A 27168-nucleotide genomic window follows, 5' to 3' on the forward strand; every position below is an offset into this window, starting at 1 on the left:
TTTTATCACATCCACTTCAATACTGTTTCCCCAAAAGTGTAAGTGTTGGGAAGAAAGGAATTGGTTAGTCTTATTTGCAACAGTCTGACTAATTTGATTTATGAAAGAGGAATACACATTGTATACTGTATATCCACTGATGGAAGCAAATGTTCTCAAACAATATATACATAACACATAGCTGAGAGGGTGATAAAGCAGATTGTTACCCGAGGAAAACATTGTCAACTGAGGCAAAGCCCTCTTTTCCGGGGGTAACAATCTGCTATATCACCCTCTCAGATATGTATCATTTAATTTATTACGGTATACTGAATGTTCTGTTCTTGCTGTCTTTTAAATTTCAAATTCAAAGCAATAAACTATGACGTCTTGTACATAAAAAAAACATCCTTATTTAATCAAGGGCATACTGGAGTAAGCGTCTCCATGAAGGGTAACAGAGTATTTGCCATGGGATCCAGTAAATATCTCCTTCATATTTTTAACCAATAAATTTGACATGAAGTATTTTTTTGACTAAAACTCTGTGCATCAATAATTTTCCTGGTAAAACTAAAGAATGCATATAAAATGTTCTAGCTACAGGACCAGTACAAATATGATTCTGAAACAACATGGAGATCATCACACAAGAGTAAGTAGATAAAACAGAGACTCCATTAAACAAGGCATCAACATCAGTTCCATCAAGATCGTTTTATCTAGATACTAAAAAACAAACTATTACCAAATGATGTTAATAAAGAATTTATCATTGTAATATGAGACATCCACTGTTTATAGCATTTCAAATATATGCCTCTGCCTTAAAGTGAAAGTATCTCAACCTTATATCAAATAATGATGACAGAATCCATGCACAGCTAGAAACGAACAAAAAAATGTATCTGAAAGGCCATTTATTGCTAGATTGATTGATTGTTGGTTGCTAAATGTTCAGTGTCAAATATTTCATGCATGTTCAGGACGAGAACAAATTAACAATAATTACAAAAGGTAGGTCCTGTAATAGAGGCCGTCCGGGTTGAAAGGGTTGGGAAATTTGGACTGCCACAGGAAAATGAGGGTATATTTGATAGGGACAGAAATTTAGCCTTGCAACAGGCCACATACAGACCACTCAAAGAGTTGTTGCAAGGCTTCTTAAGGTGCAAAGACTGGCATTCTCTTTATACAAGGCATCAGATTTAACATCCCTATTCTGACCGGACGTGGCTGCAAACTTATACATCCCGCACAGCCAAATGAACGCCCCACTTTGGCAAGGGTTTTACTGCCGGTCAGAGGTGGCCATATTTCTATTCCCCAGTCACCATTTGGGGTGAATAATAGCCTGAGATTTACAAGTTACATGGCTGGTGTAAATTAACTTGTCTGGCATATTCCTTCAGCTTGATTACAGAATCCTCACCAACAAAAATATAAAAACAGACAACCACTGACAAGAAATTCCCGACTTGGGGGCAGACACACACCACTGACGAGATTCCCTACTTTGGGGCAGACAAAGACCACCAACAAGATTCCTGACTTGGGGGTAGACACAGATCACTGACAAGATTCCAGACTTGGGGGTAGACACAGACCACTGACAAGATTCTAGACTTGGGGGTAGACACAGACAACTGACAAGATTCTAGACTTGAGGGCAGAAACAGGTATTTAAATTACTTCCTATTTAATTTTTTCAGGTAAAAAAATCTGGTAAAAAGATTTTAACATTGGTAGATTTTATAGCAGATGCTGCCCTTGCTATTGCCCAGCCTGCTGCAGAACCTATTGTGTTTGTTACCAGTAATATGAATATTGCTGTGATGAAAAAGTCACCTGCCAACACTTTAGGTCAGAATCTTGCCAACTCTAGGTCATCTAGTAGCAAGAAAACTACAGGACAATTCCTACTACCTAGTGATTCTCATTTCAGTGGTCTCTTAAACAGTCTGCAAGGTGACATTAGTCTACAGGTAAAAGGACAATAGAATTAAAAGTTGTCTAAAGTATTAAACGGATCCAGGTAATAATTATCAAATTCAACTTATTAATGGGTGTAGTAAATTTGCACGGATTTGGGGATTAAAGGACATTACATTTGCGCAATTTTTTTTTTTACATTTGTGTGATTTTATACGACCACAAAAGATTTGCGTTCGTATAATGCTATTATGTTGTCCTCATCGTCCGAAGACACATTTGGTTTCAAGACAATAACTTTAGTTTAAGTGAATGGATCTCTTTGAAATTTTACCAGAAGGTTCAATACCACAAAAGGAAGGTTGAGATTGATTTTAGGGGTTATGGTACCAACAGTTTATGAATAAGGGGCCAAAAACAAGCATTTCTGTAGTTTCCAGACAATAACTTGTGTGTAAGTGTATGGATCTCTCTGAGATTGTACCACAATGTTCCATATCACAAAGGGAAGGCTGGGATTGAGTTTGCGGGTAAAACGTTTAGGAATTATATAGGGGCTAAAAACAAGCATTTTTCTAGTTTCCAGACAATAACTTATGTTTAAGTGTATGGATCTCTTTGAAATTATACTACAAGGTTCTATACCACAAATGGAAGGCTAGGATTGAGTTTGGGGGTAATTGCCCCAAACGTTAAGAAATTAGGGGAAATAAAGGGGCCAAAAACAGGCATTTTTCTAGTTTTCAGACAATAACTTGTGTTAAAGTTTAATGGAACTCTCTGAAATTGTACATTTTTCCTGAATGGATAAATCTTCAAAATTTCAAAAAAAAATTGGGGGGGATTTTTTTTTCCAAATTTATTTGGGGGGGTCAATTTTTTTTTGGGGGGGGATTTTTTTTGTCAATTTTTTTTTTTTTCCCCAAAAAAATTTTCCATTTTTACATTGATTATTTCTGATTTATATATAAAAGCAACAAATAATGATATGGCAGGAGATGCACACAAAACAGGGTGTGTAAATTATTTTCTCTAATTCTTTGACAATTTATACCTTTCTGTACTCATTGTATAAAAAAATTTAATCAACGTGTGGTTGCTGGTGATCTCAGAAGATGATCGGATGAATTTAAGGGTCATAACCTTTATCAGTTCAAAATATGCTAACAGGTGTTAATGAAATTGACAACTTTGTGAAATGTGGAAGGCACTCGAAGGGGATTTTGGTTTAACAAAAAATGAAAATGTATTTTTTAATCATTAGAGAAACAGATTCTTACATAGTTACTCGTGAATTATCGGATTTATCCAATCTCGATAGTTAAATTATAAATTTACAAGGCTCAGACTTTAAAATTGATAATTTAACTATCTCGATTGGATAAATCCGATAAACCACTGGTATCAATGTAAGAATCTATATATATATAACAGTTTAACTATGTATTGTGCAACAGCACAGTATTGCGCAATAGCACAGTATTGAGCAATAGCAAGAAATCTTCAATTGAAAATAAATACAACTAGTAATTTTTGGGTCTCTTTATAGCTTGCTGTTCGGTGTGAGCCAAGGCTCCCTGTTGAAGACCGTACTTTGACCTATAATGGTTTACTTTTATAAATTTTGACTTGGATAGAGGGTTGTCTCATTGGCACTCATACCACATCTTCTTATATCTAAATCTTTTAACCAATTTCAATGAGATTAATTTAAAGACTTTAATTTTTGGGGGTTCTAACCTTGTATTACTATTTTGGATATTGGGCTCCATTTTTAAATTGGTCTACATTTAATTACCTATAGAATTACCTGTATATTTACCATGTTAGTAAATCCAACTCACTGTTGAAATGTATTATATATTTTACTGAGCAAATATCCATTCAATTTGTTGGTGTCATTTGGACGTTAAGGATGTTTAGAGTGGAACCAGAACTATCACCATCAATTAAAGGGAACAAGTCCTTTCTGTATGATGGATTTACTTACTGAAATGACAAAACGTTAGAAGACATTTCATGGAGGTGAATGGTAAAATCGTGTTAGGCAAAACTTAACACTAATGAACATTCTGCCACCTTTATGTGGTACAGATCATAACTAGTCATGAAGCTTTGTATTACAAGTTGTAAAAGTCATATTTACCTGTAAATTACTATTTTTAAATCCGTGCAAATGTAATGATATTTCTCATGCAAATGTAACAATTTTTTTTCGTGCAGTAATGCAAATCCGCGCATATGGCTTAAGCCAAAAAATAAATATGTATGTTTTCTGACTGATCCTAATTTTGAGCTTGGACCCTAATGTTTTTATAAGGATTTCTTCAAAATCTTTTCAGCAACTAATCACTCCCCTTAACATGCTTTTTTTTTTTCTTGTTAGGATACCTCATTTCTCTTTTAGTATATTCACCTGATATAACCATTGTACAATAGAGTGGTGCCAACAAACAGTTGGTCTTTTTGGTACTATATATTTGATTAAGAATTTGATTACATAAATAATGTTATACATGCTGATATTCTTTGTCAATAAGATTAAAATTAAATTGTCAATTTTAGAACTGGAGAACAAGACATTAAAATTTGATTCAACAATTAACTGAGCACAAATGATAGAAATGTTGCTTTATGTGTAAATATATTTTTCTGTATGATAACAGATGATGCTTATTGATAAAAATCCCTATGTTTGGGACCAATCATCTCATGATGTCACAACACCTGTTGTCTCCCTTAAAATGAAGACCAGTGATAAAAAAGTGGTAACAGTTACTGATTTACAGGAACCAATTGAAATACAAATCAGTAATCAAGGTAAGATTAAAAAACCCATCATAACCATATCAGTTTGGTTGGAATTATTTTAAATACAAATCAGCAATCCCGATAAGATAAACAACCATTTGAAACATAGATGACATTTACTGGTTTAAGTCCAAGTAAAAATAAACAAACCTTGGTACCCATAGCTGTGAAGAACCAGTTCAAAAAAAATTAGGATTAAAAATTGGCAGTGGCTATTTTGCCGGCTCCGATTAAAATATCTTAATTAAAGCCGGTTAAAATAGCATATTTCTAAAGAAACAGATATAAGAAGATGTGGTATGAGTGCCAATGAGACAACTCTTCATCCAAGTCAAAATTTAAAAAAGTAAACTATTATAGGTCAAAGTACGATCTTCAACAGGGAGCCTTGGCTCACATCGAACAGTAAGCTATAAAGGGCCCCAAAAATTACTAGTGTAAAACCATTCAAACGGGAAAACCAACGGTCTAATCTATATAATTGCTATTTTGCCGGTTCTTTGTAAAGAGTGAATTTTAATATTAACTTTTGAAAAGTACTAGCAAAATGTGCATTGTCAACACAAAAGAATCAAATTATTACTCATATAATTAAATTAGATAACAGTAACAATATTTAACATGCATATAATTGTTTAAAAACTGTGATTTATGAGTCCAAGTGAAAATTAGAACTTGTAAAAGTAAATAAAAATAAAAAAAAAATATTGAGCATCCATTTGTAGCAATGAAATCAAATCAAAACATGTAGTTGAAATTACTTTTAAAATCAGTCATAGTCTAATGCTACATGTACATTATATAATATGTACACATGTATACATAAGAATAAAATCTCAGAATTTTAACTGTATGTTGTAAAAAAAATAAAAGTCAAAAGTCTCTGCATATAAATTTCATAAAACATTATACAATCTAACAAAATCAATCACATAGCTTCAAAATAACAGATGATGCTTATTGATAAAAAATTTTAAATCAAATTTGCTTTTGAAATAATAGTCAGTTCTTTGAATTGCATATTATTACTGTGACTTGACTGTTAGTGATTGTAAGTATGCTTTATTTTATCACCTTGCACTTTCACGACTTGACTGTGGTTTCTATGTTCGAATTTCTGACCAGTTGAACAGTTTGGTTTTAGAAAACAAATTGCAATTTGGTCAGAATTTTGAATAAGTTGAAACAGGTGGAGAGCAATACTTCCAATCAAGTCACAGTAAACAAAATCCGTTTTTAATGGAGAAATTGACTACCGCTTACCTAGAGTCGGCAAAATAGCATATTTTCTATTTTGCCTGTGCCAAAATGGTTAAAAAACATCACAAACCCATTGTAATAAGTGTTTCACAGGAAGCAGTTCAAGCCTATATCACCCAATTCTGATTCACAGATAATTAATTCAATTACAAATTAATTATCATAACATATACAAGAGATTCAAATTCCTGCACTGTCAGTGAATTTAAATTTATTATATATTTTTTTAGCTGTGACAGAAAATACACATTTCACCTTGGAAATTCCGCTGAAGTTTGTAAACAATACTTTCCGAGTCGATGCAATCAAGATATCCATGTTAAGAATGAGTACAAATCTGAAGGAAGGACATTCTATTGTTATGTCTGTCAGAAGTCAACAGCTGGAATTCCAATTCCAAATTCTACATAAACAACAGGGCGATCAGACAAAATTGAATTTTACAAATGGGACTCTGCTGAATGAAGGAAACAATTTTACATTTATAAGCACATCTGTGTTTAGTGATGACCTTTACTATACATATATTTCTCCAGTATTACAAAGTTCATCGGATGTTTCATTTACTAAATATGATCTCACCAATAACTATAATACAATTTGTGAGTCTGGAATAGAATGTGAAAAAAATACAAAACTTCTTGTTAATTTAACTGTGGAGAGTTACAGTGTAGCCTGCTTGTATTGGAATGAAGAAAAGGAAGCTTGGAAGAATGATGGTTGTCAGGTACTACTATGATAGAAGTCATTTTGGCTGTGTACTAATTTTTGTCTTGCAGGATGTTTATCTGGTGGAGATGGAGGAAAAATTTATAAAGCTCTATACTGTATTTGTACTTATTTTCACGAATTAAGACAACGATATTTGATATATATAATCATTGCAATGTAAACGTGACCTTCAGACAGGGTTCACCTGACCTTGATATCATGTCATGGGCAATGATAAATTTTTGTGATTAGGTCTGTTTCTCAGATACTTATTAATAAGTGAATTGTATTTGATATAAAGAATATTTTTAACAGGGGCGTAGCTACCCGGAGGCACGACAGCACGTACATCCTTGTCGTTTTCACACAAAAAAAAAAACAAAAAAAAAAACAGAAAGAGAGATAGAGAGAGAGAGGGACAAAGTTAACCTATAGGAATTGGTCTTTCTATGTAAGCATTTTAAAAACTACCCAAAGAATAAAAGCCAGAGGAATACACATGCAGCGAAATTTTTAATCCTGTAATACTTGTATACATACAACTGGTGTAAACTTAGCGGAACTTTTTATATTACGGGCATTGTTTAGAAAATACCAGCTACATAGTTGTCGGTACCACCACCATAACGTATATACTCGCCTTGAGGGCAAAAAAAAAGCATTATCCTTTTAGAGTTAACAAAAAAACCTTGAACATTATTATTTTCTGCTTCGCCCCAAAGCACACATCTTACTAGAACGAAGACTCTTCAGTTTCGATCCGGGAATAATGACTGTTACCTTGTGAACTAGTTCAAAATTTACTAAGTATGTTGGTCTTGACGACACGAATAGTTAATTTTCACATCACGTCAACGGATTCTCGTCCTGGTGTGCATGTAATATTTGTTACCGGACATTAATAACCATTCAATCAATCAATAGTTTCCGTATACTAGTAGATGAGAAGTTGGAACTGCTGTTATAAAAAAGTACACATTTTCAAGTACATGTATTACGTTTTTATTTATTTTACAAAAGAAGCATCTTGTATATAGATTCGTAATTCGACATATGTCGGTGTCTATATGGCCGGTAATACGAATGGTTGATTGTAAAAGCATTTAAATAAATTGTTAATTCTAACTCGCTTTACTGGACTATTTGGTCATTCAATTTTATAATGAATTCTCTGTCCGAGTCTGACACTAAACTGTTGATTTTTGTTCGGAAGATACACCAAACTTTTAATACACGTATCTTCACTGTTACCATCTAGATATTGCCTGTTAATTAACAAACTCAGACCATGAAAAAGATGGTGGTCAATATAAAGTACCATTCCCTCTGAAAAAGTTCATTAATTTCAACTTCGAGAATTCCTAACCATGCTAACTGTGTAAAATTAGAAATTCCTTTTTCTCTCTCTTGTAGAGTTTACCCACAAATGTTTTAAACATCTAAATACATATGTTAAGCAAACTTTTGGAGAATATGTCCACCAAGTATTTGGTATCCAATGGTGTTTATGCTAACAGAAACTCCACATATAGTATTGTGTTTATGTTTATTGTTTGTTTTTATACAGCTACTTTGCTCAGTCCAAAAACTAGCATGTGGAACAAATCTCCGTGATTTTAAAAGCTCTCACGGCGTATAAAAAACGCTAACGGTAATGTCTAGTCTTCATTCGAAGTTAAACAAATAGATGACCAAAAAACCACAACAAAAATGTACAAGTTTTATTACGGTTGTTATTGTTTTGAAACGCTATATATGCGGAGCTTCCGGAGGGGGGGGGGGGGGCTTCACCCCCTACTAGGGCTTTGCCCTGGACTTAATGGGGGGCTTAAGCGGCCCCCAGTCCCCTCGCCCTTTAGTTTGTGACTCCACTTCATTAAGAAGGTAGCTACGCCCCTGTTTAAGGTGTACATGTCCGTTGACAGATTTTTCTGACATTGTCCTCATTTTCCGGGATAATTGAGTTTAAACCTTTAGTAAGGCCTTGATCTGAAAGACCCCAAGAAATATTTCATTCATATTCAATTCAGCTTCTATTTGTATAAAGCTCTTTACATTTCAGAGGGTAGAAGACCTGGATACTTCATATCTTGTATTTTTGTCAGACATATTGTCTTTGACGACATTTTTGTCTCGCCCTTCGACAAAGTCTCGAAAGGCGAGACATAGGTATTGCTTTCCCGACAATGTTGTCATCGTTGGCGTCAACAATTGTTTAGTTTTCTGCTTAAGCTAGTTTGATAAGAACTACTTGTTAGATCAATGTGTTTTGTATGAAGTTGCATTACTATCAGTACAGTTTGACAGCTATTTTGAGGCCCTGCCCCATAGGTCATGGTCCAGTGACTTTGAATTAATTAGCAATTTTCAATGTTAAGTTTTCTGCTTAAGTTAGTTTGATAAGAACAACTTGTGATAGATCAATGATATTTTCTTTAAAGTTGCATTACTACCAGTTCATATCAGTTTGACGACTATTTTGAGGCCCTGACCCCTAGGTCATGGTCCAGTAACTTTCAATTAATAAGCAATTTCAATGTTAAGTTTTCTGCTTAAGTTAGTTTGATAGTCCTGAACAACTTGTGATAGATCAAAGATATTTTGTATGAAGTTGCATTACTATCAGTACATATCAGTTTGACGACTATTTCCACTCCTTGCCCCTGCAGTGACTTTAAATTGATTACCAATGTTAAGATTTTTGCTTAAGTTAGTTTGATAGGAATTACTTACAATATTTTCTTCAAAGTTACATTACTATCTGTAGATCTTAGTTTGTTGAGCATTTGGAGGCCCTGCCCACTAGTTCATGGTCCAGCTATTTTAAATTAATTAGCAATGTTGCTGTCCATCAGATTGTCTTTTTCGGAATTTTATGCCGACAGGCGAGACATATCTCTGTGTCAACAGTTTATTATTTTTAGTGACTACTTGAAAGAACATGTTTTTCTCATGTATTTTCTCACTTATTATGAGTAATAGACCAACTATGGCATATAGAATCATTCCAAAGTGTACATATCCCTCAGACAGGGCTCATCGAACCTTGACCTTACTTCAGGGATTTGTTTTTAAGTTTGGAAAGTGTCTCATACTAAAAGCAATAGGGCAACTATATTTGATGTATAGAATGATTGTAAAACATATATGCCTTTCTGACAGGGTTTCATCTGACCTTGACCTGATTTTCATGATTCATTAGTCAATGTCAAGTTTTTTGGTGGTTAGGTCTGTTTCTCAGATACTTCCAACAAAGGGTCAACTATATTTGATGTTTGGCATGATCTTAAGGTGTACATAAACTTCTGGCATGGTTCATCTGATCTTGACTTAATTTTAATGGTTCATTGTTTGATGTTAGATTTTTAGCTCACCTGCACACATACATGTGAACATCCTGACGGGAGTACAATAATCCCATTTTCAGGGGTCTCCTCCAGTCCTCCCGTTGAAGAGAAAAAAATCCTGTGAATGAAATATTTCATGAATGAAAATTTTCAACCGCCATTTTTGATCATTGTCTCGCCTTGTCGGAGTCAAAAAGCAAGACATAGGTATGCTGTTTCCAGCGGTGGCGGCGGCGTCAACAATGTATTAGTTTGTGATTAGGTCTAGTATATGGTGAACCACTAGTGGTCGGTCAATGATATTTGGTATGCAGTTGTATAAGCATTGGCACATCTCATTACTATGGAGATTATTTGGCCTGCCCCCTCAGTCATGGTTTATTGACTTTGAAACTTTGCTTAGTTTACATGTATTAGTTTGTGATTAGGTCAGATTCTGCGGAAGCACTAGTTATAGGTCAGTGATATTTGATATGCAGTTGTATAAGCATTGGCATATCTCATTTCCATGGAGATGATTTGGCCACACCCCTTCTGTCATGGTCTATTGACTTTGACATTTTTGCTTAGTTTTCATGTATTAGTTTGTGATAAAGTCATTTTCTGGTGAACCACTAGTGGTAGGTCAATGATATTTTGTATACAGTTGTATAAGCATTGGATTATCACATTTCTATGGAGATTATTTGGCCACGCCCCCTCTGTCATGGTCTATTGACTTTTAAATTTTTGCTTAGTTTTCATGTATTAGTTTGTGGTTAGATCAGTTTAAGGGGAACTGTTAGTGGTAAGTCAATGATAATTGGTATGCAGTTGTATAATCATTAGCAGATCTCATTTCCATGGAGTATATTTGGTCCTTCAGTCACGGTCTATTGACATTGAAACTTTTGCTTAGTTTACATGTATTAGTTTGTGATTAGGTCAGTTTAAGATGAACCATTAATCTTAAGTCATTGATATTGGTATACAAAAGTATTGGTATTTGCAAGTTTCGTTTCCACTGAGATTATATAACCACACCTCCTCATTATGGTTCATTGACTTAGAAACTTTTGCATAGTTTACAAGTTAATGTTTGTGTTTAGGTTTGTTTAAAGAGAATGACACATGAAATGTCAATGGTATTTGGTATGCAGTTGTATTAGCATTGGCACATCTGATTTCCATGGATATTGTTTATCCCTGTACCTTCAGTCATGGTTCATTGACTTTGAATATTTGCATAACGTACATGTTAAAGTATTGCTATTATAATTTCAACATTTGCATTATCGAAATAACAAAAAGGTGACACATATCTCTGTGTTAATAGTTTATTATTTAAAAGTGGCCATTGTTGAAGATGCAGGTTAGCGACACAGGCTCTTTAGAGCCTATAGTTCATGTTAAGGTCTGTTTCTCAGTTACTACAAGTCCACTAGATTTGGTGTATGAAAAGATTGTAAAGTGTACATGTTTGTCTGGCACTGTTCATCTGACCATGTTCTCATAGTCATGATTGAATGGTAAAAGTTAGGTCCTATTCTCAAATTCTCCAAGTAAGCAATAGATTCTCTATATTAGGTGTATAAAAAAAATTGTAAGGTGTGCATGTCTGTCAGGCAGTGTTTATCTGATTGTGACCACATTTTCATGGATGACTGATAAAGTTCAGTAAAGAGGACCCCGGGGTCAATTTTCCATATGGTATTTTGACCCCGGGTTCACTTTTCAGGGGGTTCAAAATACCATATGACACCGGTAATAAAACCATGATCTTAAAGACACAACATAAAATTCAAGCCGGCGAGACATCTCAGCGTGTGCACTCTTATTTCACAAAACATGTACCAGCAAAAATTAAAATAGTACACCTTTAAATCTATTGATAATTGCCTCAGACAAAAAAGCTTAAATAATAATAATAGGTAAAAGGAAACAAAGGAAATGCAATATGTCACAAGACATTTATTTGGGGTGACAGATTTGATTTGTTGAATTGTACACTTGTGCTTCTGAAAAAAAGGAATATTATACTTGAGAGTTGGCTTCAAAAACACTTACATTTATTTCAGGTCTCAGAACAGACAACAGGGGAAGTAATTCACTGTCAATGTACACATTTAACATCATTTTCTGGCAGTTTTTTGGTATTGCCAAATTTTGTAGATCCATTTGCTGATGCAGCATTATTCCTGACTTTCTTTGACAACCCTATAGTAGTATGTACTGTTATAGTTGTATGGTTTTTGTTCTTGGCTGGAGTATTCTGGGCCAGGAAAGCTGACAAAAGGGATGAAGCTCAGGTAAGGAAATCGGTAGCAAATTTTTCTGGTCCTACTAAAAATGTAGTGGTCCTACACAGCTTTGAATTAGATATTATGCTTAAAATCTGAAGAATCAAAAAATGGTTTGAGTCCAGTTCCCATATTATACATCACTGTTTGCCAATTGCAATTTGTCAATGAACATGGTTTTAATCAATTTTGATTAAATATGTTAGCAGTTACAACAACTCATATGGTGGTGAAATGTTTTTGAAGAAATGCTCATAAAAATGTTACGGTCAGAGCAAAAAATTGATTCCTGTAAGGAAATACTGAAAATCTAGGATCAACTTTTCCATATCTATATAATTAGGGAATGGGGGACCATCTTAACATTGACAAGTTTGTATTGTTGTCTGATGATCACTGTTATCTGATAGTTAGGACATCACTATGATCAGTCAACGATATTTTAAGCCCTCAATTTAGGCTATTAAAACAGTTGCTTGGGCGACCCATAAAGCCTCCAAGCGAACTTAATTTCATTGTTGGTTGCCATTTGGCGACTGGTACTATTTGGACCTGGCGACCGTAAAATTCCGGGTAATCAACCTGCCTCTGGTCGTATTTTATTAAGTTTTATTCACAGTCATACCAGCGCTTGAATGCATGTTAAATCTTGAATATGATTTCAAGCATTTTTAATCTTAACAGGGTCTATAAAGCTATTAACTTAACTGGGAATTCAAGCATCCGATGAAGTGTTTTCGGGGCCAATACATCATGGCAGCCAAACAGATGTTGCTGTCCGTATTTTTCAAAACAACGATGTTTCACCAGCTAAGAAACAAAAAGAAGGGGCGTAGAGTTCCTCTATAGAAACTCTGGCTTCTGAAGAGCCAAGTACATCTTCAAATGTTAAGATTAAGCGTAAAATCGCAGCAACAACTTCAAGTGGTACTGGAAAAATTTATAAGAAAATTCCAAAACAGCTGGCTAAAAGAGTTCTCCTGGTTGATCAGGAATCAAATTAGAATTCTCACTGTGGTTGCCTTGTTCCAGTATTAAAATTTATTATCAAACCTCAATGAATATTTACTTTTTTGTTAACTTAGTCATGGTTTGGTCACTAAAATTTTGAATTAGCCACTGAAATTTTATATCTGTTGGCCAAAAGGCAACCTGGTCTTTAAACCTACTTTGAAGGCTGATTTTAAGGCAGTGCCAACTTCTCTGATACCGGTACCAACCTTTAATATATGCCCTCTGTTTCTATTACTTGTCAGTTAATATAGTCTTATCTTTTACTTGCCACAATGATGCCAACTTTAAGTCTTCAGGTTGTAATTAAGTCTGGTAATGTATCTTACAGTACTATGCTTTTCTTACAGGCTGGCATTGTGATCCTATCAGATGCCAACCCTAACCATTCATACCAGTATTTAATGTGTGTTGTAACAGGATGGTGGGCAGGTGCCGAAACAACAGCCAAAGTATCTTGTTATGTCAGTGGGGATAAAGGTCACAGTACTAAACATTGTTTGTCAGACTCGGTTGTTGGTAAAGGATGTTTCAAGGCAGGCTGGGAAGATTGGTTTATGTTTACATCATCTCATCACCTTGGTGATTTAAATTCTATAACCATCTGGCATGACAACTCAGGAACTTCCCCATCATGGTATATATTATTCTTCTTTGATTATAAAATGTATTTAAGACTTTTTGCAGAGACTACGAAGTAGCTATGTATGTCTTTTTTTACTTGTTTTTTTGTTTTTTTGTTTTTGAAATTTTGTCATTGATAAAGATATGAATAAGCAGTGTGGCAGTACAAGATTTAGACAAGAGTCAATGAGTCAGCAACCTATTAACAAACTTTCCATTAATACACATATATGTAGAGTCAATGAGTCGGCAACCTACCAACAAACTTACCATCAATAAATAGATATTTAGAGGACAGTGATCAGTAGGCAAATTTTCAAATGTTTGTCAAGACAAAAAGTTTGATATTGACAAATTCCATTTATGCTGTTGACTTTGATTGTTTTTACAATGACACTGATTAATGAAACAAAAGACCAGTTTGCTGTTTTAAATCTATTTAATACTAGGTATAAGAGTATTCAAAAATGGATCTATATGAACATAAGAAAATTTATATCTATGAATCGGGTGATTCTGAAAAATGAGCTGCGTCGGATAGAAATCGACCTTACGCAAATGAATATCAATCCACCTGTTAACCTATTTCGGGTTGAAAAAATCTCTACGGAAAGTCTGTAACTGTTTGAAAATTGAGTTCTTATAAGAACCCTACAAAAATAGAAAGCCAACAGGGTAAAAATTCTTAATTCGTAAATTGTCAATTTGTAACTTTTAACTGTGAAATTCCAAAATTCTATTTCCTAAATTGTCAATTTGAAATTCGTAACTGTGTAATTTCTAAATTCTTAATTCGTAAATTGTCAATCTGTAACTTGTTACTGTATTTAAATTCTTGAATTTGAACATTTGTAACTGTGAGATTCTTTATTTGCGACTTTGTAATTCATTAGATCTAACATTTGTATAAGACAATTTACAAATTAAGAATTTTGAAATTACACAGATACAAGTTACAAATTGACAATTAACAAATAAAGAATTTTGAAATTACACAGTTACATGCTACAAATTGACAATTTACAAATAAAGAATTTTGGAATTACACAGTTACAAGTTACAAATTGACAATCTACGAATTAAGAATTTTGACCCCGTTGGCTTTCCATATACAAAACAGACCAAATTTTATCTTTTATTTCGCATTTGAATGTTCCAAAATCAATCAAAATCTTATACTTATTCATGTATACGTGCACTTGCATAAGGTCGTCGGATTTCTATCCAACGCAGCTCAAATATTGTTTATAAACTTCACCCAGTTTTTTTTTTAATAGTTGATTTCAAATTATAGTTCTTGGTAAATAGTAATACATTATTTTAGTACAATATAGAAATAAGATACTAATGTTATACAGTACAGTCCATATAAGTGTAGTGAATAATTTTATTTATTATGTACACTTTAGGTTTTTAACAAGAGTATTGGTTCAGGACTTGAGAACAAATAAAGTATACAGCTTTATATTTGGTGAGTGGGTTGGTGTTGAAAGAGGTTCTGTCAAAGTTACTATCCCATGTGTAAAACCAGAAGATTTCAATACTTATAAAAACCAGGAATTCCTGCTTAAATCTAGTCGTGATATTAGAGATGGTCATCTATGGTTGAGTATCTTGTCCAAGCCATGCCAAAGTAGTTTCACACGTGTTCAGAGACTTAGTTGTTGTTTATCCTTACTTCTGTGTGCAATGTTGACAAGTATTATGTTCCATGGAGTACCTACTGATGACCCAGATGATCAGGTTCAAGTGACATCTATCTCTTTGTCATTAGCAGATATAGTTATTGGCATAGAATGTGGTTTGATCATGTTTCCAATTAATCTGATCATTGTAAAGCTGTTTCTGAGAACTTCCATAAAGCCAAAAAAACAAAGGTCTTCTAGGGGAAAATACCAGTTTGATGACTCATTTCAAAAGATAGATATTGTGGAGGAAAAGCAACTTATAAATGATGATGATGATGAAGAGTTGACTGGTGAAGAGAAGCCTCAACCGCCACAACCAAAAATGTTAGTAATCTAGACTTTAAATGTTGTCATTAATAGACATAACCTGAAATATTAGGTTAACTTTTAAACTTAAATGTACTCATTAACAGAATTTTAAAATATGGTGGTATGATTGCTAATGTAACAACACTTCACAGGAGACCAAATGACGTAGAAGTTAACAACTTAAGTGCCAATCTGCATAAGAATCAGGCAGTGGTGAAAACATGACAAACAAAACCAAGTCAACTTTACATGAATTTAAGTTCAGAATGTATAATGGTACATGAATATAACATTCGTTTCCTTTCTCTGATCTGGTAGTACAAGATATAATTTGGTTGAAATGCACTAGAAATTAACAATTAAGGGGAGATAGCTCCGTAATTTGCTATCATTCTAACCAAAATTTATCTAGATATTTCTCGAATTACCAGACACGCAGAAGCGATGGACCTACAATTTCTAACTCAGGATGAGAGTACCTTCAAAATGGGGTGGTTAGGTTGGTGGTTTTTTTTTCTGCCATGTTTTGAAATATTTCTAAATTGCCTGATTCTTACAAAGACTTTTAAAAATCTTTAGTTAGATGACCACAATCACATCAATATTTTTATTCTCACGTCCAACGGCTGTTTTGCCAGACAAGCTGGGGCTGAGGGACCTGGGCTCCAGCTTGTCTGGCAAAATAGCCGTTGGACATCAGAGTAATCTCGAAATCAGTTTCAACAGACATAGACTGTCTATCTTAAATGAAATTAATATTAAATTCCCATAAACTTTTAAAAATATCACAGAATTATCTTATTTTGATGAAACCCCATATTCCCTTTTTAGTCTTTTGGACGCAAGCAGATCTCTTTTGTAAGAATAAATTGAAGAGTTCCAACATAGTGGTATTGGGATTAGCATGCTCATAATAATTTGTGATGTGTTATCAACCACTTCTAGTCAAGTTAAAGAGTTTTAAATGCATTGCAGCTTTTAGGAGCAAAAGGAAAGAGTATATTTTGCTAAGTCAGAAAAATCCATGTGAATGTGGTGACAGGTATTTTAAAGGGATATTTTAATACATTGAGATCTACATGCATATCAATATAACTATCTTACTCATCATGCTCATGATGTTGTTGAAATATTCACATCACTCATTATGTTGATCCTAAATATGAATAGTTCCAACTGGATGTCAAGCAGCCAATAAACAATCATTACCATATAATGATAACAACTATATCAAAAAATATTGTTCAGGGGCATTTTTGGGATACATACATATGTTTTGATTTATTCAACATATGTCATTTATCCTAAACTGCATCTGCAATGCTTTCTTAATATATACACATGCAGACAAAGCTTATTTGATGAAAATAATCAACTGAACCACAGCGAGACTAGAAAGTCGGGTATGGTACAGGCACCAATACATCAAATTATATGCATTAGAGCATGTTTTTTCATGAAGTAACTCAGTTTTAACATGTATATAAATTCTGAATTTCAAAATTAAAAAAAAAATATACCGCTCTCTTCACTTGTAGAGCACTCTCCTCACAAAAACTAATTTTCAAGAAATAAATACAATCAAAAAAATTTCGCTCGCTCGCCCCATATTTTTTGGAGCTTTTGTCCGATGAACTACAAATCAAATTGGTGTGGCTTAATGATAAGTGCTGGAGTGATATAGATTATCAAATTTAGTACACAAATAATCCCCATCTACAGCTAAAAAAATTAACTATCCATTTTTTGTTTAATTCAAATAATTGATAACTGCAGCAAGTTTTTGAGTGGTACATATGTGAATAAAGCTTCTGACATTTTCATAGCTTTTTCCCTTATATTTTTATAGGTTGCCATGGTGGTGTTTATATATAGCCTGGACTATTGTCATAACTGTTTCCCTGATAAACTCATACTTTGTCATGTTGTATGGTCTTAAGTATGGGTACCAGAAAAGTGTAGAATGGCTTGTGTCATTTTTCACAGCTTTCTTCCAAAGTGCCTGTTTCCAGCAACCCATTAAAGTGTTTGCTATAGCAATGATTTTGACATATATTTTCAAGAAACCAGTAGAGATTGAAGGACTTAAAGTCGATATTAAACTCGAAGATGCAGGTAAATAAATTGTCTAAATGATACTAGTATTTTTGATGTGGCAGTTTTATTAGAACTAGTTGTCTAGTTAAACTGAGAAATTTAATTCCCAACAAAAGACAAATTTCCATTGTTGTGTAAGGGAGCTACCATTTGATTTTTATGGGGGGGGGGGGCTAGGATGAAATTTGAAAAAAATAGGCAGGACAGGAGTTTTGAGTAAAAAAAAAGGCAGGATGAGACACTTTGCCAAAAAAAAGGCAGGATGACAATTTATGTAAAAAAAAAGTCAGGATAAACTAAAAAAAAAAAAAGGCAGGACCGAATAGAGTGAAAAATAAAAAGGCAGGACAGAGATTACAAATAAAAAAAAAATGCAGGACAAACTTTTTTCATCCTAGCCCCCCCCCCCCCCCCATAAATATCAAATGGTAGCTCCCTAACTTCCAAATATTTTACCTTTACATAAATCTGAGAAAATGTATATTCTTTTAGTATGATATACAGGATTCATTTATTTTCTTGGATTGAGGATAAATTGTATTTTCGTGGATATTTGATTTCATGTTTTAGTGAAAGTCTGCATACAAGCCTATAGAAAATTTGTATTTCATTGGACATGTAAATTCATTGCTTATCTTTACCCACAAAATTTAGGAAAACTTGGTATAGAATAATAGAGAATCCACAGTATAAAGGATATTTGCTTTATTTGAACACTGCAGCAGTGGGCCGAGAACACAGTTATTTCGTAGTGCATTTCTTTTAGACCATAAAGTCAAATTAAAAAAATCACACCTGCTCTATCTCAAAAAGATTAAAGTAGGGGTTGTTTTGATTGTACTTAATGATCATGTCACTTTTATGACCGGAAATGTTGGGTCATAAAGATCGCGAATTATGTTAAAATGACCGTCTCTTAAGAAAGCCTTGAAAACTAAAAAGTAGATGACCGTTTCGTGTTTTTCCCAGCCGGACTTTTACCGGACATTATACAAATGTCCGGCATATTTGACCGTTTTGGAAGCCTTGGTTTGACAGCTTCAGACATACTAGTTTTTGACCTTTTTTAACTGGACCAAATCACTACTAAACATAAAGATTCAGCACCCAAATTTGTTTAAGATGTAATTTCATCCCCTTACTTAATATTTCATGCATAAAATATAAAATATAAAGAAATAAATTTGGAAAGTGAATGAAAAAAAAGTTATACACTGTCCACACTAGGGACTAGACAACGAAAATCTAAGGACGATAACTGTGTTCTCGAACCAGTGGACACAGTAATAGTCTATGTTAGTCACAATTCTCCTCTAATATCATTTGTCCATAAGTTTTCATAGTAGGTAGGGTGGTTTGTCATTTGGGAGACTATGTCAAGCAGGGCTTTGCATGCCAAAGAATAACAAGTTGCTGAAACGAAAACATTCTGCTTGTATATATAATCAATCAAACAATAAAAACAACATATGCGCTCCAATGTTTTCCTTTGAATGGTGGAGTTCCAAGTAGATAAAAAAAAACTATCACACAAGATCAATTTAAACAAGAAAAAAAAAATAATTGTTGCTACAACCATTTTAACATATGACCCTTTACTGATGCATAGTCTTATCTCTCTGTAATAGCCATTGTCCCTGTAGAATTAAAACAAAAGAGTTTTGAGATTATTACAAAGTATTATAAAAGCTAGGTGGGGCACATTTCTCTACACTGTAGCAATCTTGTTGACTTTTGGTATATTAATCAGATCAATTTTTATTATAATTTTAGTTTTAAAATTAATGATTTATTTAATACCAGAATATTCTCAATGTAAAATGTCATCCACAAATAAGTTTTCATGAATTTCATAATGGCAGTTCCCACATATGCCATAATGTTCTACACTACAGTTTAACCAATACTTGTTGGTACATACCTCTAAAACAACATAATCTACAGGGTTGTGTAGATAGCTTATTGAAAACATCAAAATTGTTAAAAATAACACAATTTCAACTGCATTGTGATAGAACAATTTAGTTTTGTGAATTCTTTGATACTGAGATTCTGATGTTAGATATTTACTTATTAAGGAGTATGATTATGCTTTTAGTTCTGTTTGAAGAAGATAAAAATGATGAAACATTACCCCAGCACATTGTACCAGATCCAGCCTCCAAAGAACTGCTCCATAAGATAATGTCAAAGTTACAGATGGAAGGAATGATTGAAGAACGACTAAGGGAGATCATTTTGTACTTTTTGTTCGTTACCATAGTATTATTTGTTATCCACGGCCACAGAAATGTCAGGACATCATTCTACTCTGGTAATGCTATCCAGGATATGTTTATTAGAAAAAGTTGGAAGAAAGATCGATTGAGTTTCCCTGATGTAAGTTATCTTCACGCTTCAAATTATTGTATACTTGTAAGATTTATTAATATTTCTTGCTTTTTGTGTCTCCCTTTACCAGGAAGAAAAAATACAACAAGATTTGTAAATCCATTTACTGTATGATGTCAAGGAATCATTTCTTTTTATGACAATATGTCTTGTATCTGGTTGAAGTTTCTGGTCAAGGTAGTTTACAGTGAGATTATGGTCACATCAGTTTTATTTTGCTAAATGAGGGTTTTGATCCAGATTTTGTGGTTCAATGAATATAGAAATGTAATAGTGTGATTGACACATTTTTTTTTTTTAGATTTTAAGATTTTAGTTTGTACTTGACCCTTTCCAAAGTAATTTGAGAGCAGCTTACTATCATTAGATTTCAAGAAGTTGCCAATTTCTTATATTATTAGTCTCTTGTCTAATGTCAAGAATCCCTTTCACTCATAATAAGTATTTTGCAAGGATGATTTATTGAAAAACTTCCACCTAGAGACTATTTATCTTAGATACATGACTTACACATGAATTATTTAACTTAGATACATCACTTACACATGAACTATTTAACTTAGATACATGACTTACACATGAACTATTTAACTTTAAATACATGACTTACACATGAACTATTTAACTAAGATACCTGACTTACTCACGAATTATTTATCTTAGATACATGACTTAAACGTGAACTATTTAACTTAGATACTTGACTTACACATAAACTTTTTAACTTAGATACCTGACTTACACATGAACTTTTTATCTTAGATACATGACTTACACTTGAACTATTTATCTTAGATACATGACTTACACATGAACTATTTAACTTAGATACCTGACTTACACATGAACTATTTAACTTAGATACATGACTTACACATGAACTATTTAACTTTAAATACATGACTTACACATGAACTATTTAACTAAGATACCTGACTTACTCACGAATTATTTATCTTAGATACATGACTTAAACGTGAACTATTTAACTTAGATACTTGACTTACACATAAACTTTTTAACTTAGATACCTGACTTACACATGAACTTTTTATCTTAGATACATGACTTACACTTGAACTATTTATCTTAGATACATGACTTACACATGAACTTTTTAACTTAGATACCTGACTTACACATGAACTATTTAACTTAGATACATGACTTACACATGAACTATTTAACTTAGATACATCACTCAAACATGAACTATTTAACTAAGATACCTGACTTAAACATGAACTATTTAACTTAGATACATCACTTACACATGAACTATTTAACTTAAGATACATCACTTACACATGAACTATTTAACTTAGATACATCACTTACACATGGACTATTTAACTTAGATACATCACTTGTACATGAACTATTTAACTTTAGATACATCACTTACACATGGACTATTTAACTTAGATACATGACTTACACATGAACTATTTAACTTAGATATATCGCTTACACATGAACTATTTAACTTAGATACAAGACTTACACATGAACTATTTGACTTAGATACATGATTTACACATGAACTATTAACTTAGATACAAGACTTACACATGAACTATTTAACTTAGATGCCTGACTTACACATGAACTATTTAACTTAGATACCTGGCTTACACATGAACTATTTAACTTAGATACATCACTTACACATGAACTATTTAACATAGATACATCACTCAAACATGAACTATTAAACTTAGATACATCACTCAAACATGAACTATTTAACTTAGATACCTGACTTAAACATGAACTATTTATCTTAGATACATCACTTACACATGAACTATTTAACTTAAGATACATCACTTACACATGAACTATTTAACTTAGATACCTGACTTACACATGAACTATTTATCTTAGATACATCACTTAAACATGAACTATTTAACTTTAGATACATGACTTAAACATGAACTATTTAACTTTAGATAAATCACTTAAACATGAACTATTTATTATAGATACATCACTTAAACATGAACTATTCAACTTTAGATACATGACTTAAACATGAACTATTTATTTTTAGATAAATCACTTAAACATGAACTATTTATTGTAGATACCTGACTTACACATGAACTATTTAACTTAGATACATCACTTACACATGAACTATTTAACTTAGATACATCACTTAAACATGAACTATTTATCTTAGATACATCACTTACACATGAACTATTTATCTTAGATACATCACTTAAACATGAACTATTTAACTGAGATACATCACTTACACATGAACTATTTAACTTAGATACATCACTTAAACATGGACTATTTAACTTAGATACATGACTAACACCTGAACTATTTAACTTAGATACATGACTTACACATGAACTATTTAACTTAGATACATGACTTACACATGAACTATTTAACTTAGATACATGACTTACACCTGAACTATTTAACTTAGATACATGACTTACACATGAACTATTTAACTTAGATACATGAACTATTCATCTTAGATACCTGACTTACACATGAACTATTTAACTTAGATACATCACTTAAACATGAACTATTTATTGTAGATACATCACTTAAACATGAACTATTTAACTTAGATACATCACTTGAACATGAACTATTTAACTTAGATACATCACTTAAACATGAACTATTTAACTTAGATACATCACTTACACATGGACTATTTAACTTAGATACATCACTTAAACATGAACTATTTATCTTAGATACATCACTTAAACATGAACTATTTATTGTAGATACATCACTTAAACATGAACTATTTAACTTAGATACCTGACTTAAACATGAACTATTTATCTTAGATACATCACTTACACATGAACTATTTAACTTAGATACATCACTTAAACATGAACTATTTATTGTAGATACATCACTTAAACATGAACTATTTAACTTAGATACATCACTTGAACATGAACTATTTAACTTAGATACATCACTTAAACATGAACTATTTAACTTAGATACATCACTTACACATGGACTATTTAACTTAGATACATCACTTAAACATGAACTATTTATCTTAGATACATCACTTAAACATGAACTATTTATTGTAGATACATCACTTAAACATGAACTATTTAACTTAGATACATCACTTAAACATGAACTATTTAACTTAGATACATCACTTAAACATGAACTATTTAACTTAGATACATCACTTAAACATGAACTATTTATTGTAGATACATCACTAAAACATGAACTATTTATTGTAGATAACATCAGTACCTAAGTTCTGGGATTATATGAGAGTTAAAGCATTACCAGGTTTGGATGATATACAAAATGGAGACAAAACAGTAGAAACCCATGGAGATGATTTCTTTCTGGTTGGACCATATAGACTGAGACAACTTAGAGTCCAAGAAGGTAGACTTTTGTACTTTCGATATTGTCTTTAAATATTTCAGATATCATCATGATTATCCAATGTATATCTTAAGTCTCAGAAGACCCTTTTCAGAATTTTATTAGGTGCCCTTTGACTTCTTATCAAAAGGCCACTATTATTATTAAAAGAAATTTTCCCCAAACAATAATGTGAAATTCAGTTGATATCACCTTTTTAGCTCGATGTCCATATGGGCCATGCGAGAGCTATTGCTATCATTTTGGTACTTTGTCATATTAAACTTTTTTTGAAATCTCCTGAAACCACCAGACCTTGAAGTGATTGGTCCTTATGGTATGTAGTATAAAGTTTGTTGTATTTGTTTAAGCAATCAGCCAACATTGACGAAATGGCTTAAAATTGAAAATAAGGGTAAAATACAATTATATTGTCTAATATCTGAAAATACAATTATATTGTCTAATATCTGAAAATACAATTATATTGTCTAATATCTGAAAATACAATTATATTGTCTAATATCTGAAGATAAGGGTAAAATACAATTATATTGTCTAATATCTGAAAATAGAATTATATTGTCTAATATCTGAAAATAAGGGTAAAATACAATTATATTGTCTAATATCTGAAATACAATTATATTGTCTAATATCTGAAAATAGAATTATATTGTCTAATATCTGAAAATAAGGCTAAAATACAATTATATTGTCTAATATCTGAAAATACAATTATATTGTCTAATATCTGAAAATAAGGCTAAGATACAATTATATTGTCTAATATCTGAAAATACAATTATATTGTCTAATATCTGAAAATAGAATTATATTGTCTAATATCTGAAAATAAGGCTAAAATACAATTATATTGTCTAATATCTGAAAATACAATTATATTGTCTAATATCTGAAAATAAGGGTAAAATACAATTATATTGTCTAATATCTGAAAATACAATTATATTGTCTAATATCTGAAAATAAGGCTAAAATACAATTATATTGTCTAATATCTGAAAATACAATTATATTGTCTAATTTCTGAAAATACAATTATATTGTCTAATATCTGAAAATAAGGCTAAAATACAATTATATTGTCTAATATCTGAAAATACAATTATATTGTCTAATATCTGAAAATACAATTATATTGTCTAATATCTGAAATTAAGGGTAAAATACAATTATATTGTCTAATATCTGAAAATACAATTATATTGTCTAATATCTGAAAATACAATTATATTGTCTAATATCTGAAAATAAGGGTAAGATATATACAATTATATTGTCTAATATCTTAAAATACAATTATATTGTCTAATATCTGAAAATAGAATTATATTGTCTAATATCTGAAAATACAATTATATTGTCTAATATCTGAAAATACAATTATATTGTCTAATATCTGAAAATAAGGGTAAAATACAATTATATTGTCTAATATCTGAAAATACAATTATATTGTCTAATATCTGAAAATACAATTATATTGTCTAATATCTGAAAATACAATTATATTGTCAATATCTGAAAAATCATAATAGATAGGGATGATCAAATATGGGTATAAATGCTCTGACAGCATGACAAGATCTTCTTGCTATCTGTTTCTATGAAAATTATCAAGACAATCCTTTTCAGGTGTTTGCTGTTTTATGAAAATTTTTGATAAATTTTGAATCTTTTTGTCTATCATTTCGAAAACAGATAGGTAGAAACTGTCAACAGTAAAAATGATCATCAAGACAAGATCTGGAAAATAGTTAAAATGACTAAAGTCATTGGATGACTCTTTTTACGTGTTATTGTCCTTAAACGAAGGAAAACAGTAAATTTAATTCAAGCTTACATACTTTTTTATCTTTCCAGATACTTGTCCTACACCAGAATATATAAGAAAAGCATTCTCTTTTACTGTGGAATGTTCAGACAAATATTGGCTTGGCAATGAGGATACCAAACACTACAACCAAACCTGGAACCAGACCAATACAATAGCTCCTCTCACAGCTGATCACTGGACCTACCAGACAGCATGGCAGCTTAGAACCATTCCTTATACTGGTACCCAGACCACATACAGTGGTGGTGGATATGTCAAAGAGATTATCCCTAGCCCCATGTCACAACAGACACTGGACAAATTAATGACTGATGGTTGGATAGATGGAAGAACTAGTGCAATTTTTGTGGAATTTACTTTGTATAATCCTAATGTCAATATGTTTAGTGTAGTCATGTTCCTGTTTGAATTTTCTGCAAATCGTGGAATTTTTCCATTTTTTCAGATTTTTACCACTAAGTTATATCACTATGGTGACAGTACTGAGATTGCTGCATCAGTTTGTGAGGTTTTATTTGCCTTTTTCACTGTTATTTTTACATACTATGAAGGGAAAAAATTTAAAAGAATGGGTTATAGATATTATTTCACTTATTTCTGGAATTTGATTGAGTTTCTAGTGATATGTCTGTGTTACAGTGTTATAGGTCTGTTTTTCCAGAGAATGGTAACAATAACATGGATAATGGATAAATATAAACAGTCCAATAGACAGGAGTTTGTCAGTTTTTACTCTGCTGTATGGTGGGATTTTATACAGTTATACATGATGGCATTTCTTGTATTCCTTATCATTATCAAATTTCTAAAAATTCTGTCATTTAATCAAAACATGCAGTTGTTATCCATTACCTTAAACTATGCCAAGGAATCACTTTGTAATTTTTCTGTTCTGATTTTTGTTTTAATCTTTGCCTTTGGCCACTTTGCTCTTCTGGTATTTGGACATGTCTCTCCAAATTACAAAGGAGTTCCAAGTTGTATTTTGACATTATTTAATTTTGCCATTGGTGTTTCTGATTTTTATGGTCTCCAGCGTGCCCATAGGATTCTGGGTCCTATATTTTTCTTTCTTTTTGTATTAGCTGTAATATTTATATATCTTACAGTATTCATGTCTATTGTCAATTTTGCCATTACAAAAGCCAAGAAAGAAAAGGGGAAAAAGAAGAATGAGTTAGAAGTTGTTAATTACCTTCTTACTAGGTTAGCTAATATTTTACCTGTAGAGCTTGCTGCTAGAATGAAAATGAAACATGAAAACTAATACTTAATTTAGCATTAAAACTGTAATTTTTGTCGAGCCTTTAACATTACAAAAAGGGATAGTGATCTGGCGGCGCGTTAGCTAATTTCTTAAAAGCTTTATATTTTAGAAGGTGGAAGACCTGGATACTTCATACTTTGTATATGGATGCCTCATGTTACGAAGTTTCCGTCAGTCACATGTCCAATGTTTTTGACCT

General features: G+C 32.2%; 1 protein-coding gene across 1 annotated transcript; it reads left to right on the forward strand.

The window, feature by feature from the left end:
• Positions 1-562: 562 nt before the first annotated feature.
• On the forward strand, positions 563-27003 carry LOC127733342 (polycystic kidney disease protein 1-like 2). Its single transcript, XM_052242711.1, has 11 exons — positions 563-637; positions 1695-1967; positions 4581-4734; positions 6216-6712; positions 12101-12331; positions 13684-13970; positions 15367-15969; positions 17804-18069; positions 20150-20430; positions 23709-23862; positions 25729-27003. The coding sequence occupies exons 1-11, from the start codon at positions 563-565 to the stop codon at positions 26967-26969; spliced, it is 4062 nt and encodes a 1353-aa protein (XP_052098671.1). The 3' UTR covers positions 26970-27003.
• The last annotated feature ends 165 nt before the right edge of the window (positions 27004-27168 follow it).

Source organism: Mytilus californianus, unplaced genomic scaffold (genome assembly GCF_021869535.1).
Source record: "Mytilus californianus isolate M0D057914Y unplaced genomic scaffold, xbMytCali1.0.p SCAF_3, whole genome shotgun sequence".
In the NCBI taxonomy this organism is placed as follows: Eukaryota; Metazoa; Mollusca; class Bivalvia; order Mytilida; family Mytilidae; genus Mytilus; species Mytilus californianus.